Raw genomic sequence first — 16,352 nt, forward strand, 5'->3', positions numbered from 1 at the left:
GACCATGAAGCACCCCCTGGTGAGCCCAGGTTCAGGCCACTCGTGATGTCTAGCTCCTGCCTGAAAAATGCCTTGTGAAAAAAGTGAAGTCAGAGGAAGTTTGCAGACTTGTCTTAGAGGACTTTAGGAAACATCACTTAACATTTAGATGTAGGGTCGTCTGCACCACTTTATGATTTCTGCCAAACTGTAAGCACTTTTTAGCAAACATTTGAAAATAACCAGGCAAGCGAGAAAGCATCTTACAAAGGACTTGAAAGTCACCAATTACTTGTGTGGACCTAACCAGCGGGATGGCTTTACTAAGTAAAGTAATCTCCATCATTTGAAACCTGCAGAGGCTCTTCACCTTGATATGGGGATAACGCTGTCTAATTCCATCTTCTGCGCTACGTGGAAAGGTGAGATTAAATGGTCAAAATGGGGCTAGGATGCCATGTCGGGAGCATTCTTGCATGGCTTAAAACACAAAGCACACCTTGTTTCGTCCTCGGAAGCCTGCTTGGTGTTTTAGGGTTGAGTTGGGTTTGTCGGGCGATGAGCGTACAGCAGCAGTAAGTAGTGACTTGTCACTGGAGCAGGTACCAGTGCTCTCAATATGCCGAGGCTGCAAGTGAGATCAGTAAGAAGGAACCGTCCTTGCACAGCTTCTTTGAAACAGGGACATACTTTTATATAAAAACCCCTTCTTTGTCTAGTGAACAGGTTTAGTCCTGAACTAGTGAGTAGTGCCGAGTTCCAGCAATAGTGACTGTGCAGAAGAAAGCTTCTGGCCCTTTAATTGCAGCTTTCCCATGCTTTGAAAGGACAGTCCGTATAATTACACAAGCCTTTCTTTTTCCAAGGCTTTGGCTCACCAGGCAGTGCCTGCATTTTGATTTCAAGAATAAACTGCTACACGACTGGCTAAACGGTAATTTTTGTCCCTTTGGAAATCAGTAGAGGTTCAGTGCCAGTCCGTGAAAGAGGAGGGGGAGGTCTGCGAAAGCTATTCTTGCTCTTACTCCCTATTTGTTGGTTCTCCATTGAGAATCGTGGTCCTGCAGCCATCTTCCATCTGCGGTGGCTTTGCTTCCGAATGAAAATTAATTTTTAATAAAATTAACAAGAAGTATCTTGTTTTTCCTGATTTCCAAGGGGATCTCTGCCAGAAACTCTTTTGCTTCTTTGAATTTTCTTCCCCCACACCTTAAAGTTAATCTAAAAATTTTGGGTGTGATTTCAGATCAGCCTGAATTTTGCAGCTGATGTCTTCCATTTAAATAACGCTTGGCACAGTTCTCTTAGAAAGGCACCGACTGTTTTGTGCATTCATCCTTGTAGCTCCCCTTGAGAGATATGACCTCCATTTTATCTCTCTTGTAGCCCTTGTGCCAAGGAAGGTCTGAAGCAGAGCAAAGTACAGAACCGGGATGTCTGATTCCAGCCTGGTCCAGGGGCAGTTCTGCCCGGGCTCCCCCCAGGTCATCCCTTCCTCAGTCCTGTGCGTGTGAGCAATGCCCACATCTTGCCTCTTTGGAAACAGAAGTCGTAATTCTTCTTTCAAGGATTCCTGTGCTCTGTAGCAAGAGCAAAGCACAGCTCCGAGCCCTGAGCTGCCATGCCAGCCTCTCCAGAGTGCTTCTCTGCCTTTTGCAGATTCCGAGCGGCAGGTTTGGCCGTCAGTTCTGCCCAGGGAAATCTCATCTCTGATATCAAAGTGAAGGAGTGTCTCCCCGAGGCACTCCGTGTAACCCTAGAATCCCTTCTCTTCAGTTTTATCCAAGAAAGGGGTGGAAAGATCCGGCCCATGAATTTTAAGCTACACACCATACATTTCACCTCTGATCTTCTCAGTCTTGTGTCCCCTAAAATACTACTTCAAAGCTTCCTTGAAACAAAATGCAGCTGGTCTCAAATGTTAACTTTGCAGAGATTTGTCCAGAGCTCTGCAGTTGCCAGGTTCCAATAATTCCTTCCCTCCCACCCCCACCTGAAGTTTCCTTCCTCTATTTTCCCTGTATTAGACCACGCATGAGTTATTCTCGGTGAGGGCTGGCTTTTCAAAGTGCGACAATAAATCAGCATAAGCTGTTTCTCCACATTGTTCTGTGCTGGCTTTAGCTAGATCCTGTTGAACCTTTCGTTTTGAAATATATTGGTACTACCCAGTTCTGTCTCTGCTCCGTTGATTTATGCTGTCTACACTTTTTGGTGTTGTTGAATAACCTACCTGTGTTACTCCTCCTGGAGGTCACAGCAGTTCTTAAATGCCCTCCTAACTCTATGCTGATGAGGGTTCGCTGTGATTTTGAGATGTATGATGAGACCAGGCTTGCAGACACGTTGCAAGAGATTTGCTCGTGGAGACAAACGCAGATTTTAAGATGGAGCCCTAACTCTGTATCATATTGGACAGTTGGATGCTGCCCAGACTAACCGCAGCCCCTTTGGACAGGCTTGAATGGGAACTTTCAAGCCTGAGTAAAAAGTAGGAAGCAGAGTTTGCTGGAGGGGGTTATTTTTTAATTGCTAGTTTAGGGCCTGGACAGGAATGAAGCTACTGATTCTGCTAGACTAGACCAAACCACATCAAACGCAAATGTGCAGAATCCTAAATCCCCACAAGCCCTATAAAATCAAGCAGAAATTACATAGTGTGAGCACAGTGCACGGTCCTTTGACGTATTCTGTGGTGCTCAAAGGTTTTTCACAGGTTGAACTACTACAGTCTTGAACTACTACTTACATCAGTCTATCTGGAAGAGATGACTTCCTCCAGATTTGGAGCTCCATGAGATATCCATGCTGATGCTACACTGCCTGTGGTATGGAGAGAAGGTTGATAGAGATTTGACTCCAGGCTATTGCTATTCTGACTTGCTCTTGAGTTGGGAAAAGCAGCAGTAGAACCACTAGTTTAACATAACAATGTTCAACTCTAATGATGGCTGAAAAAAGGGGTGACTACCCAGATTATGGGCCTACATGGCAAAGCTGAACATATACGGGCCAGTAGAGCAGAGGGTAAGAATGCATTTCTCAAAAAAACTGAGCAAGAGTGCAAGCAAAGCCCTTGGGCATAATGCCTCCTTGAAACATGGCTTGGAACTGGGACACACCTGACTCCACTATAAATCTTCCTGTCTAACCGGTGTCACCAGGCTGAACTCTTGGCTAATGGCGTAGGTCATGAGCACACACAACATGAGAGAAATTGCCATAGCTATTTGTAATCCCTGCCTACAGCCCAAGTTTTGTCAGGGTTGCTTTGGGACCAGATCCAGAAACATCTGTCTTCCAACCTTCAGGTCTTACACCCAAAGCAAGAGGCTCAAGGGGCCCCTAGAGAAAATGTCACCACTGTCCGTTACAGTGAACAAAAAAAAAAATCATTCTTCATTATGCGTTCTTGGTAATGATTAGCTGGAAATTTTTTTAAAAAAAGGTAATATTTAACAAAATACCAAGGGTAGAAAGCTGGAATTACCATTAAAGCTCAACAAAGTTACGAGCGGCTTAATGCATAATCTTGTTATGTGAAAGATAACTGATCTTCATAATCAGTGAGGACCACTAACCCAGCTAACATGAGAATGCATACCTCTCATTGATTTTCCATTATAATAATCTTTGGAAGCAAAATATACATACATAACATTACATTTTTAACAAGTTAAAAAGGTCTGCGAGCAACTATCAAGTTGCTTGTCCAAAAATGCCACCAGCAAAATGTTTTTGATAAATAAAGGCTAATTGTTCACTGTCATTCTAAGACTCGGGCTGATGCCAGCTACAAAGGAACAGATAAATCAGTTCAAACAACACAACAAAATGTAATACTTAATTTCAGTAAGCCAGTCATTTTTCTGGCAGCCTAGCTAACGCAGAGCTCTCCTGTCCGTTAGTTTTTTTAAATTATTTTAGGAATTTAGTGCCGAGTATTCAAAACTGCTCAAGTCAGATGTTCTTTGTTAGAGCTGATCTGGTTCTGGTAACAACATACATAATACCAACTGAAAAGTAGAGTTGCCTTACATAGAATAAGGTGGTATTAGCTTCAATTGCAAGGGCTTGATTCAGGAAATCGTGACCACATGTGATTAAATCAGTCCTTATTCAGGACGGCTTTTATAAATCCTTTTTTAACTTTTATCTTGTACCTTGTAAGTCCTACTGACTTTCACAAGTTGAAGAAAGTTTCCTGAGGTTAGACAAGTACTTAAATATTATTCTGAAGAGGGATGCTTTTGAATGGAGTGGAAAAGATTGCATTTTTCATATATGCAGTCATAGGAAGCTTTTCTTCAGATCTTTGGTCTAGTCCCAGTGTTTTGGGTTATTTTCTGGCAATAAAAGAGCATGCATAGGGTCCCATAGAAGTGCCTCTGTCCCCAGAGGACACAAGATGTTAAAATCATACCATCCCACTCACAACCTTCCTCATCTAGTTCAATTTCAACACGATTTTTGTTGAAAATAAAGCAAGAACATGAGTCTTATGCCCAGCAGGACCCAAGTCCTGAGCTGTGTTTCTGGCAGGCCAGATTTCATAGCACAGCAGCTTTCCGAGTGTTGTTTCAAGGTATTTTTCTTTTAATGACAGAGCCCTGGTTTAAGAGGGCTCTCGCTCATTTGCCTAAGCCCAGTGCTGCAGATGATTTTCCCTGCAAATCTTTTCCCGCAATTGTTTGTGGAATTGCATCTCTAAACAACGGCACGGCAGAGGTGGCAACACGTGCCCAGCAATAAAGAAGGTGGGAACCTCTAAAACTGGTTCTGTTCTTGCACCTAAAGCCGAATTCCTGCCCTGCAAAGCTGGTCCCCACACAAGAAGGGAGATACTGGAGGCTGTGAAGTTGCAGTGAGAAATACGGAAGGGTTGCAAACACCTAAACTTCGATCAGCTGGTGAGCTCCCCGAGAGGCAGGACAGAAAGACGACGTGTTCATATGGGTTTGTGCACACCGACTTCACATTACAGCACGGCCTCTACCACTCCTGACCACCCCGATTCAGGAAAGGATGTTTGCACGTGCCTTGCGCCAACTGCACGCGAGGCATCGCTGAGTATGGCTTACTTGGCCAGCTGGACTGATACCAGTTGTGGGTGACAAACACAGTGGAGATGTGGGAGCAGGGATGGGTCACTGGTATGTATCATCACCTCCTGATGGGAGATAAGTAAACACAGCCAGTAGTTGATTTGAACAGTCAAGACAAATATTTTCCTGCCTCCTTGTTGTAATAATTAGTTACTTATTACATTGGCATCTGTTTGCCAAGCTGTGCAGTACCAGGAGGCAGAAACCTGCAGTGGGGAGGGAGGAGGAGGTTGCCGTGGTTCCTCAAACCAGGACAGAGGTGGTGAAGGCTATGGGAAGGGCACGGATCTGTGAAAACTGTCTGTTGCTTTTGCAAACAGCAGTCAATAAACTGGTTTCCTTTAATAGCCGTAACTGTTGTTGCACGAGTGAGGTGGGAAGCAAGCACGAGGAAGCTTACTCATGCTCAGCTCGCACCTTGGCTGTGTGTGGAGACACACCTGCCGAGCGAGGGGAAATTGGGCTGTTGTGTGATTAGGTGCTTTCTTGAGCAGATGCCAAAGCAATGCCATTTCGAGATGTTCAGCAATTCCAGTTCCACCAGTCAAAGCCAGCTGAAGCATCCAAAGATATATCAGGTTTCCCTGCCTGCGATTAGAGAGACCGGAGTTAGCGTGGGTTCAGGCACAGGTCGGTGTCCACCAGAAAGCTTTGCAGGCTGTGCACAATGTTTTCTACCTGAGATGTGCGAGTTTCCAAGGATTTCACCAGTGCAATTGCAAGAGCTGGAGGTGAAGAAATTTCTCCCCAGGATCAATTTGATACACAGCCAAGAGGCAAACCTTGTTTAAACAAAACTTCCATGGAGGTCACGCGCAGAGGCACCGCAGTCCTGCAAAATCTTAAAGCCTGCAGGGTTTCTGTATTAATTTTAAACGACTCTGTTGAAAGCAGTCTCTGATATTCTGTTATTCCAGCCATTGCGGTAGGAAAGAGCAGGCTGCTATTCGAGAGCAGGGGTGTCTGCAAAAATGTTTACATACAGTAAAGAACTGCTGTCAGTCAAGCTAATCACTCCTATTTTCATGCTAGCTTGCTAGAGAAAATATGTTGAACCATGTATTTTTTATACTGCCTTCAGGTATTATTTGCCAAATCTAAGCTTGTTTTGTAATGGAAAATGGGAGATTAGGTGAAAGAGCTAAAGCCTTCAATCCTTGCTCAGATGATACTCATACTAATTTCAATTTTTCAAGCTGTTGTGTTCAATGTATGGCCCCTGTGCTTACACGTGAAAGCTGGAGCTAAAGACCTGTGTAGAAGTGACCTAGTTTTCAGTCAGTAAAGCCACTCTCACTTTTTATTGAACAACAAAACAAGCTACTTCTGTTTTGACATAACAATTTGGAAATGTTACTCTTTGTTTATGACTCCTGATAGGACAAAACTTTCAAAAGTACCTAAGTCGTCTCGACAGCTACTGCCGTTAGGGCTCGTAAGGCGCAAACGGTCTCGGGAATTTTATTCAGTATTTTGCAGACAAATAATAACCCGCGTCTCTTCCCCGTGGTGCCCAAAAGGCTCAGTTCTGCAACGCCTGGCAATGGTGCTAGTGGAGAGGAGCGGCTGCAGGAACACCTTCCCTCTTTAAAGCACTGAGGTTTCTTTCTTTCCTCCCCGGTTTCACAGAAGATGAGGGGGCTGAGCATCTAGCGGGATGCTGTCAGGCAAAGTCGTGGTGCTGCATCAGTGTGAATGAAAGCAAAATTAGGGCTTTGCTGTCAGGGGGGATGAAATAACAGCAAGAATTTCCTGGCAGAGATCTCTCTGCCAGCTTCCCATTAGGTTTCATTCACTTGATGCTTTTCAGCGCATACATTCAAATAATATTTCTCTGAGAAGTGAAGGGCTGTATTCAGTCAGCCAAATCGCACCTTCATCTCTGTGCCTCATCAGCAGAAAAAAAGGTAGGTCTTCTGAAGAGTAACTTCAGGCTTAAGGAAGACACTGAGCAGGGAAGCTGTCAAGAACCAGGAGGTACACAGCAGAGAGACTTAGCCTGGCTGAGTCTGTTGGATATCAAGGTGATGAGCACACAGGAATTTTCTCTCACATTTCCTTAGTCTCTGCATCGGTGTCCTGTGCACGCAGTGCCACTGCTTGCCGTACCGCAGAGTCCAGAGCCTACGAGTTAACAGCCTGGCTTTGCTTTACCCCCTGCTGCATTTTGGGATGTTTGGCAGATCTGCCAGCCCCAGACGTGGCAACTGTGATGTGGGGTGTCTTTAGGTGACCCAGGACGGGGGCTGAGATGCCACACCATTACGCGTAGGTGGAGGCAGAAGGATTTGGATGGTGCCTCCAGTTTTCAGGGGCACATATGGAATACCAACTCGCTATCCCAGCACTGGCTGCAGTGTCTCTGCTGCACTGTCTGTGTCTGGGAGGGATGGGACATGTAAAGCCATGATGCCTCTGCTGCAGAAAGTTAATATTCTCCACTGCGGAATGAGCAGTCTCTCAATTTCTTCAGTATTTGGTGCTATAATAATAGCCCCTGTACTCTGAATGTCAGAGTGTCTGGCAAGTGCATTGATAACTTGACAAATCTATTGATCAGGGAAGATGACAAAGGAAGAAATGACAGCTCCACACTAATCGTTTTGAAACCTTCAGTGATACTAAAGAACATTTGTAAGGCACAGCAAGTTAAATACAAAACATGACCTAACCTCACCCTCGCTAATTAGTGTTAGACAGATACCAGAGCATCTTTGCATTGCTGCTTTTGTGTTTGCTGTGTGCTCTGTAAAATCCTTCTGGTTTCGATGGATGTGCTTTCAAGTTGTCTAGCATGAGGAAATACTTTGAAGCAGGTGCTAATCAAAGAGCTGCAACAGGAGTTTCTACATCATCCAACAGCTTTTTTAAGTTTAAATATATTAAGACCAAAGCTGTTTATTGCAGTGAATACACTGTCTAAAAATGTATTCAAAAACTCAATCAAAATAAAGTTGAGGAATTCACTAGCTGTAAACTGCTGTCACTGTTTTATGTTGTCAGTTCATTTAATATTTCACTGTTAATGTACTGAAAATGTCTAACTTGTAGCCTTCAAACTGTTTTGTGGTTGCTGATGTTGCAAAGACAGATGGTACTTTTAAATGAACAAGCTATGTTTATGTTCCTAAAGCTGGATTTTAAATAGTCACCTGTGGAATTCAACAAGACTTCTGTAATTTCATTGCTACTTCTGCTACAGTTCTAGTCTAATTCTATACAGACTTTGCCCAGTAAAAACACTGGGAAGGTTCATTCAACTTTAGTCACTCTCACTTGATTCCATTCCAGTAAAAGTAAAGCATCATTGGTAAAACCAGAATCTTCAAAGATAAGTATTTGTGTGTCTTTAAAAAAGAAGTTGGACTGGGGCTTTTTTATGATCCCTAACTGTAGCTGTATGGTGGCTATGTAAGAGTCACTTTAATCACCAAAGTGAAGCCACTGTTTTGGGGCAGAAACTGGAATGGTAAAATTACCAGAATTTGTGTCAAAAGATAAAGTTCCAAACTCCAGCCGAAGTTCTGGACTCTGCTTGGAATCTATTTGTTAGCTGAAATTTCATCTTTAAAAGTGCTCTGTAGCATCAGATAATGTTGCAAGTTATAAAGTTAAGGACAATATTTGCATTTGAAACCATGGAGAAATACCAATCCCCAAAAAAACAATGGCAACACTTACACTGTTGGAGCACTGTAGATGCCTCAGGCCCAAGATGGAGTTATCCACTTCAAGGGTTGATGCTGATGCCCATCTGCATCTTCAACTTGCAGCAGACCATGGTGGCAGGCAAATGGGAAAGACGAGTGTCTGTCCCACACACAGCTGACTTCCATGTGGTCTGTCCTACTGACACCTGGTGAAGACCAGGGCAATGGCAGGCCAGGATGGCAACCGGTTCTCCTCTGTTATAAACCCACCTCAGCCATTATATCCTTGCCTTGTATTTACTGATGTCTGAAATGCTGTTCCTAAATCGAATATGCTGTTTTTACTTGCAGCTCTGAAGCCTTTGTGGGTTGATTGCCAAGTTAATGATTTATACCTTAATGCTCCATTTAGGGCCCTCGTGTTTATCGCTCATGGCGCTGGGGAACACTGCGGCCGCTATGATGACTTGGCCCAGAGGCTGACAGGACTTAACTTGTTTGTTTTTGCCCATGACCATGGTGAGTAGTCTAAAACAGCTCTTGATTTACAGCAGCTCAGGACTTTACTGAAGCAAATGCCATTAAAGCTACTCAGCAGTGAGAGAAGAGTTAATAAAATATTTACAGCCCAGCATAAATGAGAAAGGGATCATCTGTTGCTTTGTAAAGATCTGCATATTGAATCTGTAGAAAAGCTATCCCTCTTCCTCAAGTTTTCCTCAGCCTTATCATTGATGTTACTGCTGGTGCTTTTTTAACCTTTGTCGAAGGGATTATTTCTTTCACCTGTCTCTTGGGGGGTGGGGAGTTGTTATCCACTGTGGAAGTGGGAGGAGGAGCTATTTCTATTGGATCCACGCTCGTTGTCCTAAATGATCTCAGAGGGGAGGCTGCAATGACAGCACAGCTTTCATATACCGATACAACTAGAGAGCTGCTCCCCTGGGACATGGGCAGGCACGGAGAATGTCATAGACCTTTCTTTGGATGCATCTCCATAGCCCAGCAGAGGCATCAGAGCTCGCCATACACACCCCAGCTCTGATGAGAAAGCAACTTGACTGCATGCAAGGCTGTGATGACACAGCAACACCACTTCAGCCCTCAGCCAGTAGGTCTGGGCAATGCTGTGCCATGTAGACTTCCTGTCCCAGCCTCTTCTGGCTTGAAGATCTCTTCTCTGTGCTCCATTCTGTGATGTAGATATGCTGGGTATCACCAGATCTCCTGCAGCGCACGAACTTGGCCATCCCAGTAACATATTTGAACCATCTATCTTGGTTCTTTGGCAGCCTCCTGTCACACCTGCCTCTTGCAGCTTTATTAATTCCTTGTGCTTGGAAGTCTTTGCTTTGTTTTTGTCATTGCACATCACTGCCTCCCTGCAAGAATCACTCTAGATATTAGCAAAACGAATCAATGTGATTAATGATGGTAGTGGACAAAAGGCAAGGCCAAATTCAGAGCTGACAGGTTGAAATGGGATGAATCTCAGTTAGTGTAAATCTGGTCTCCTTCTGGCGGATCCTCCACTGACATTGGAAAGTACAGTGCAACACATTGGAAAGTATACTGCAATTTACTTGGCTGAAGCTGAGACTCAGACCTGGCCCTAGATCTCCTCAAAGACAGGACTGCTGAATTTGAGCCTGAAGGTGCTGAATGTGGTAGGAGTTAGAGCATGTGAGGCATTGCACCGTTTAGTCTGCGAGAGGAAAGGCAAACCCGCACTGTATCCAGGTGAACAAGGCTCCCCCTTGCATTTGCTCTCATGACTCCCTTTCAATCATGGCACTGTATTTGATATGCAAAAATGAACCCTATATTTTCCCTGAAAAAGAGAATACCTAGTCCTCAGGACAGCTTGCATGGAAAAGAAATAAAACCCATGTGATTTTTCTGGACCACATGCCATATTCAGGGGTGGCTTTACAAAGACATTTGACTGGTGCAGGGGTATCATTGCTGACCACTTGAGTCTTTCTCCCTATATAGGCACAATATTTCTAAGTGTTGATTTGTTCATTTCACTATACTTCCTTCTGAGTTGGACGAAGACTAGCAGGAGTCTTCAGTAATCCCAGTAGAAAGTGTCTCCGTTCCTCTCTGTTTATCAGTATGGCATAAAGTTCGTGAGAAAGGCGATGTAGCAGGCCACATGTTGTCCGCTTTGCAGCTGTTGTGAGTAGACCACAGACAATATGTACATGAAGTTACTGAACTCCAGGACACACAAGCAACGAGAGACTGTGGTCGCTCACTATGCATGCTTAATGTCGTGCCTTAGTTCCTCATTCCCTTAAAACTTTATAAAGGTTTTAAGAAGTAGAGTTAAAATAACAATATTTGAAGCAACAAACCTAGAAGAAACAATAAAACGTATTTATTGCATGGATTGGATATGAAGAATGCCTCTTCTGTTGATGGAGATGGGCCTTTGGGGTGAAGGTTCCTGTCAGGCGTCTTTTGGTTCCATATAAAGAGACTGGTACCCGCTCTCATTTTCCTTGAGTATCTTTTTGACTAGAGAAATTTAATTTTTTTTTTTCTATAGACAGATGTTGCTGGATTAATTAGTTCACTTCAATTAGTACAAATCTGGTTGCTCAGACCAGTTAACAGCTTCATTCTCTCTGTGAAACCTACAGTTTTCTTTGTAAAGTCTGTTTAGTTTTTCTTCATCAGCAATGGGGAGAGGGTAAAGAGGAACCCAAAAGCAGAACAATGGAAACACAGTTGTGTTACACAAATTGCTAATTAAGCTGAGCCTAGATTCACTGTAAGTTAGAAAGACAATTAGTACATTTTAGGGTCTGTAAAATAATCTTTGCGCCTAAAGAGATAAGTGGTGACGATAAACTTTGTTTGGTGGAATACAGCTCAAGCTGGATACCAATGAGAGCTGAAGGACATAAACAACTCCATTGCCAAATTTGCTCAGATCAGACTGGGAATTTTATAGCTTTCCTCCATCATTTTGTCCATTCCAAATCACTTCACCAGTGTGTTCCCCCTTTGCGTCCTGCCCTTTGCATATCTTTGGGTAATATTAATTATTCAATTGTGTTAGCAAAATAATTGCTTTCTGCCCCCCATCTCTTACAGTGGCTCTTAGTCTTATGAGCTTGGCATAGATTTCCCGACCTGGACATTTATTCTGATTCTAGTATTCTCATGGATAAAATTCCCAATATAGGCGCATTATCCATGCGATCATTAATGCAGTTCCACAGCATGGCTAGCATGATTTCCCAAATGAGTTGGGAAGTTACTAGGGCTGCAGTACGCGTGACTTGACTGATTTATATTGTGTCTATCCTTCAGTCAAAAGAAGGAAAAACGATTTCCATTTATATTGCTGAGTCTGTAGGAGCTTACGCACTGGCTCTAAATCTTGCCGACGGCTGCTCTGCACCACTGTTTCCTGTCATGCAAGGCTTCAGCAAAAAGGTTGGCACTTGACAGAGTAACAGTATTCACCCAAATTTGTGTCTTAGTATTGCCTTAGTATAGGGTATCACTGGTTCAGTTCTCTTCGTATGTCAGGATTTGTGCATTTACTCTTTTGGGTATTTCATAGTAATCCCGAGACTGCTGGACCTCATAGATATGTATTAGAAATTTTCCACGGTAGTGGAGAAAATTTAATTCCAGAAGACCTCTTAACCCTACATCTAATATTGTTAAATTGCTTTGTTTTATATCAATCCCCATGAAAGAGGAAAATGGTATTTCTTTGTAATACAGCATTTTTCACTGTGGTCTCTTATATGGTGTTTTTAATAGGCCGGTAACAGTTTCCCATGGTTTCTGGGTTTATTTGGCGTGCAGCTTCATGAAGGCAGAGTTAAGGTTGCTGGGATGACCTTGCTATACATTTCTGGCAGCTTTAGGTATTTTGAAATGACATCTCACTTTTTCAATTTCTTTCGTATACTACTATTCTTTTATTATGGCAACATTCCGATGACAGAAAAAAAGAGACAGGCAAACATATCAGGTTATTGGCAATCAATTTAGGAAAGCCCTCTTAGAAGGAATACCCGTGGGAGATTCATCAAACCGGAGTGATACTGTAATTCTTCAGTCAGTCACAGGCAGATTGCAGTTCCTTTAGTTATAGTGTAGTATTTTTAGGGATCTGTAAAGCTGAGAGCCAAGGAAAATGAGAATAAAGGACAGAGAATGTGGCTTTGTTTTCTCACACCAAGCATTTTCAGTTGGTAAAGCACATGATGTTCCAACTATCCTCATCTCTCTTCCTGTAACATCTCATTTGCTGAGATCTTACTCTCCATGGTTGCATTACATGGCCAGAGCCCAGAACAACCGCAATTTCACCTTCAAAAGTACATGTCAACTAATAGCAGTTACGAAAGTGTGTCCAAGATGCAAGGGCCACCAAAATTCAGTTACTTATCTCTTACACTTTTTAACAGTAGTGGTACTGAGCCTTTTTTTCACTTGGACTTGCTGATGCTTCTTAGGGGTAACGTGGCCATCTTACGGGAAGATGAGGAAGGGGCAACACTTAGCCCTAACCTAGCAGCAGTTCCTAGCCCTTAGATTTGCTTGAGGACAGTCCCTCTGACGTCCCCCTCTCTCCACACAGAAACCTCTACCTGTCCTGGTACGTGGAGACCTCCGACTCTTTGACCCTCTTTGAAGCTGTTGAATTTCCCACTCTCGAGTTATGCGTGTCAGATCAAAGCAAAGGCAAAGGCTGCAGCTCTAACAGCTTATTCATATTCCTTAGATGTTTCTAACTGAAGTTCAGCTTTCTTTTTCAGCCCCGCTGCTACTTTGTGTGTGGTGAGCATTTCTGATGGGTTTGCGGGTCCCTCTCAGACACCTACTGCTGCTTGTGCTCCGCATTAATTTTCTCACTGTTTTCTCTATTTAACAAAGCACTTATTTCTAAGAAGTAGAAAATAGCTGGCACGGAGATTTTTACATGCATCGGATATTAGCTGCTTTGGTTTTGTTGTTTTTTTTTTTCCAAGTGATTGCTATGTTGTTCTTGCAACTGTTAAAAGACCATTTTGTTGATGAGAACAGAAGGCTTTTATTTATTCATAGCACTGTGAAGGACTGATCTACACAGAAAGGTTAAAAAGGACTAAACATGGTCAAACTGGGAGGGGGAGAAATGACTAAGTAGGATGTCAGCATTAATAAGAGCGAGAATTAGGGTAGCAACGCGAGTGAGAAGTAACAGCTCATGCACACCAGCGCGAGGGAATGTTCCTGGAGAGCAGCGCTCCCTGATGATGTGATCGGGCAGGCTTCGGGGCCATCTCCAGGGATGGAGTCAGGAAAGCCTTGGCAAGCGTTATTTGGAGCTGGTTTGCTCGCAGAGCAGCACCGCTGTGCCTTGGTGGCTGTTAGCGAGGTGGGGTGTGGGCCCGCTGACCCACAGCAAGCTGTTCTCTTTCTGCTTCCTCTGGTTAAGCCTGCCTCGCCAGAGCAGGAAAAGTTTAAAGTGCTTTTCTGTAGAGAGATAGGAAAGAATGGCACTGATTGTTTGCATTGCCTTTGACAGGAGGCTTACAATGGGTTGTGGGCATTTTTTTATTTTTATTTTTTCTTTTCCTAGAGAAGGGCTCCTGGCTTTCAGCATAATACTGGAACATTGCTGGAAATAAAATCTTCTCTAGGCAGTACTGGAAATAACCACAGGTCTGGACATATTAGTATTTGCAGGAGTGCAAAAATGACTGTTCTCCCCACTCTCGTTCACACCCCCGCAGCAGCAAGAACCTCACACAGAACTGGGATTTGCTGGCACACGAAGCTGCACTGCCCGAACCACACCAGCAGCCGTCCTCTGAGCAGCTGGATTGCTACTGATGCACTCATCCTTGGACAGATGCTGTCCTTGGCTAGGAAAGAGAATATAGCACTAGTTGTGTGTCCCTATGAGCGCATCCTCTTTCGGGCTTTTTCTGAAGTCATGAAAGTTGTTCTCCCAGGAGAAATTCATGGTGCTGCCCAGCCCCGTGCATAAATACAGGTCCTGAACCCACTGCACGCCGTAGGCAGAGCTCCCATAGGAGGGCACATGGATGATAGGCAGTGAGATCTGCAGTCATGCAAAACTGGAGTGTTTCCCACACACAAGTGCTGGGGAAGAGTGGAAAATGCTGTTACGGTTCACAGACTGGAGTGGTGGCTGTAAGGGCAGGAGGAGAGTCAGAGCCTAGCTGTCAGGTTGAGTCCCCCTCTCTCCCCATGTATTTCCTCTGCATAAACCCCTGCTCTTCAAGAGTCGGGAAACTGCTTTCTTTTAATATTTTTATTAACAGTTCCAATCAGAAGAGTCCTAGCCTGTTTGTGTTTGTCAGATGAGGACTGCTGGAGGGCATTTGCCACTGATAGTTCGTTAGGATTGTCAAGCAAAGAAGAAGGAAGTTCTTCAGAGCTTCAGATTAAACTTTGCAAGTACATTCCCTGTGGGGAAATTAGCCCTTTTGTTCTTCAAATTATCTCAACTTGCCTGTCTTTCAGTCTTTTATGATAATTCATTTAGAGTGGAGAGAGCTGCTGGGGGGTGATTAATCTGTCCCACCACAATACAAGTGTATGGACATAAATCTTTGTGCATAGAGCTCTGAAAACTGCTAGATTGAAAGCTCATGACAGAGGAAAAACAGCGGGAATAGAAGGGAACACTTATATGATTCTTTGACCCTTGATCCATGTTAAGTGTTCAATGAACCTGTAAGCCCTGTCTGGAACTCATCCATTCTCCCCTTTTAACCTGGGAGAAGATTGAGTCGTAAACACGGCTGCGACGTCAAAAGCAGGCAGTGATGTTTGCCGCGTGGCGTGCGGGCAGAGATGGAAACTGAGGGGATACACCAGAGAAGAGTCATGCTGGTCTGCCCCACCTCTTGTGCTCTCTCTTTTAAGCATTCTCTACAGGTTCCTCTTAGAAGGAGGATCTTTGAGGCTCTTTGGCCTGGCTGGCAGAGCGTTGTCAGTGACGTTTTATCCCTGTTTTGACTCCCTATTCAGTATAGTCGCAGGCCAGCCTAGCTCTCCCGACTCTTTCCTTCTCCAGATGTTCAACGAAGGTAGCAGTCAGGCTTATCTGCCTTCCAGGGCAGCGGTGAGGAATGCTTAGCATGTGTGGGGCACACAGGAGGTGAAACCGCAGAGTGTAATTGCAGGGTGAGAGTTCAGATGCTGCAGTACACCATGTAATTCCTTAGGCAGTGAGAAAACTCTTAAGAACCTGGAGCAAAGTCATCCTATAAAACAAATAGCTAGTGAGTAAACTTCCTCTGCCACCTTATTCTAACTCTGTTTTGGTTGTGGGGGTTCTCATATTAAGTGGGGCTACAGTGTGCGCTCCTCCCAACACAGACGTGAATTCTGAACTTGATAGACCAAAAAGCAAAATTAATTCAAGATTAACCTGGAGACCAGCCTGTCCACCAAGTGAAACCAGTAGCTTTTCACCCCCAGCTCTTCTGGAGTGACCACTGGTCTTGTGGCACTGGATCCTAGAGCAGCACTGACAGCTTGCTAAGGAAAGCAGGTCATCCAGCCTCTGAAATTATCAGCAAAATTATTCATACTGCTAAAAGATGCAACTTTCTCCATGCATTGGACA

At 44.0% G+C, this 16,352-nt stretch overlaps 1 protein-coding gene across 1 annotated transcript in view; it reads left to right on the forward strand.

Annotated features, from left to right (window-relative positions):
• Positions 1-16,352, forward strand: part of MGLL (monoglyceride lipase) — a 62,826-nt gene that overhangs the window by 12,369 nt on the left and 34,105 nt on the right. Inside the window, exon 3 of the mRNA XM_009889852.1 lies at positions 9,147-9,253. Coding sequence (XP_009888154.1) covers positions 9,147-9,253 — 107 coding nt within the window. The remainder of the gene's footprint in view (positions 1-9,146; positions 9,254-16,352) is intronic.

This window comes from Charadrius vociferus, unplaced genomic scaffold, assembly GCF_000708025.1.
Source record: "Charadrius vociferus isolate BGI_N301 unplaced genomic scaffold, ASM70802v2 scaffold257, whole genome shotgun sequence".
Taxonomy (NCBI): domain Eukaryota; kingdom Metazoa; phylum Chordata; class Aves; order Charadriiformes; family Charadriidae; genus Charadrius; species Charadrius vociferus.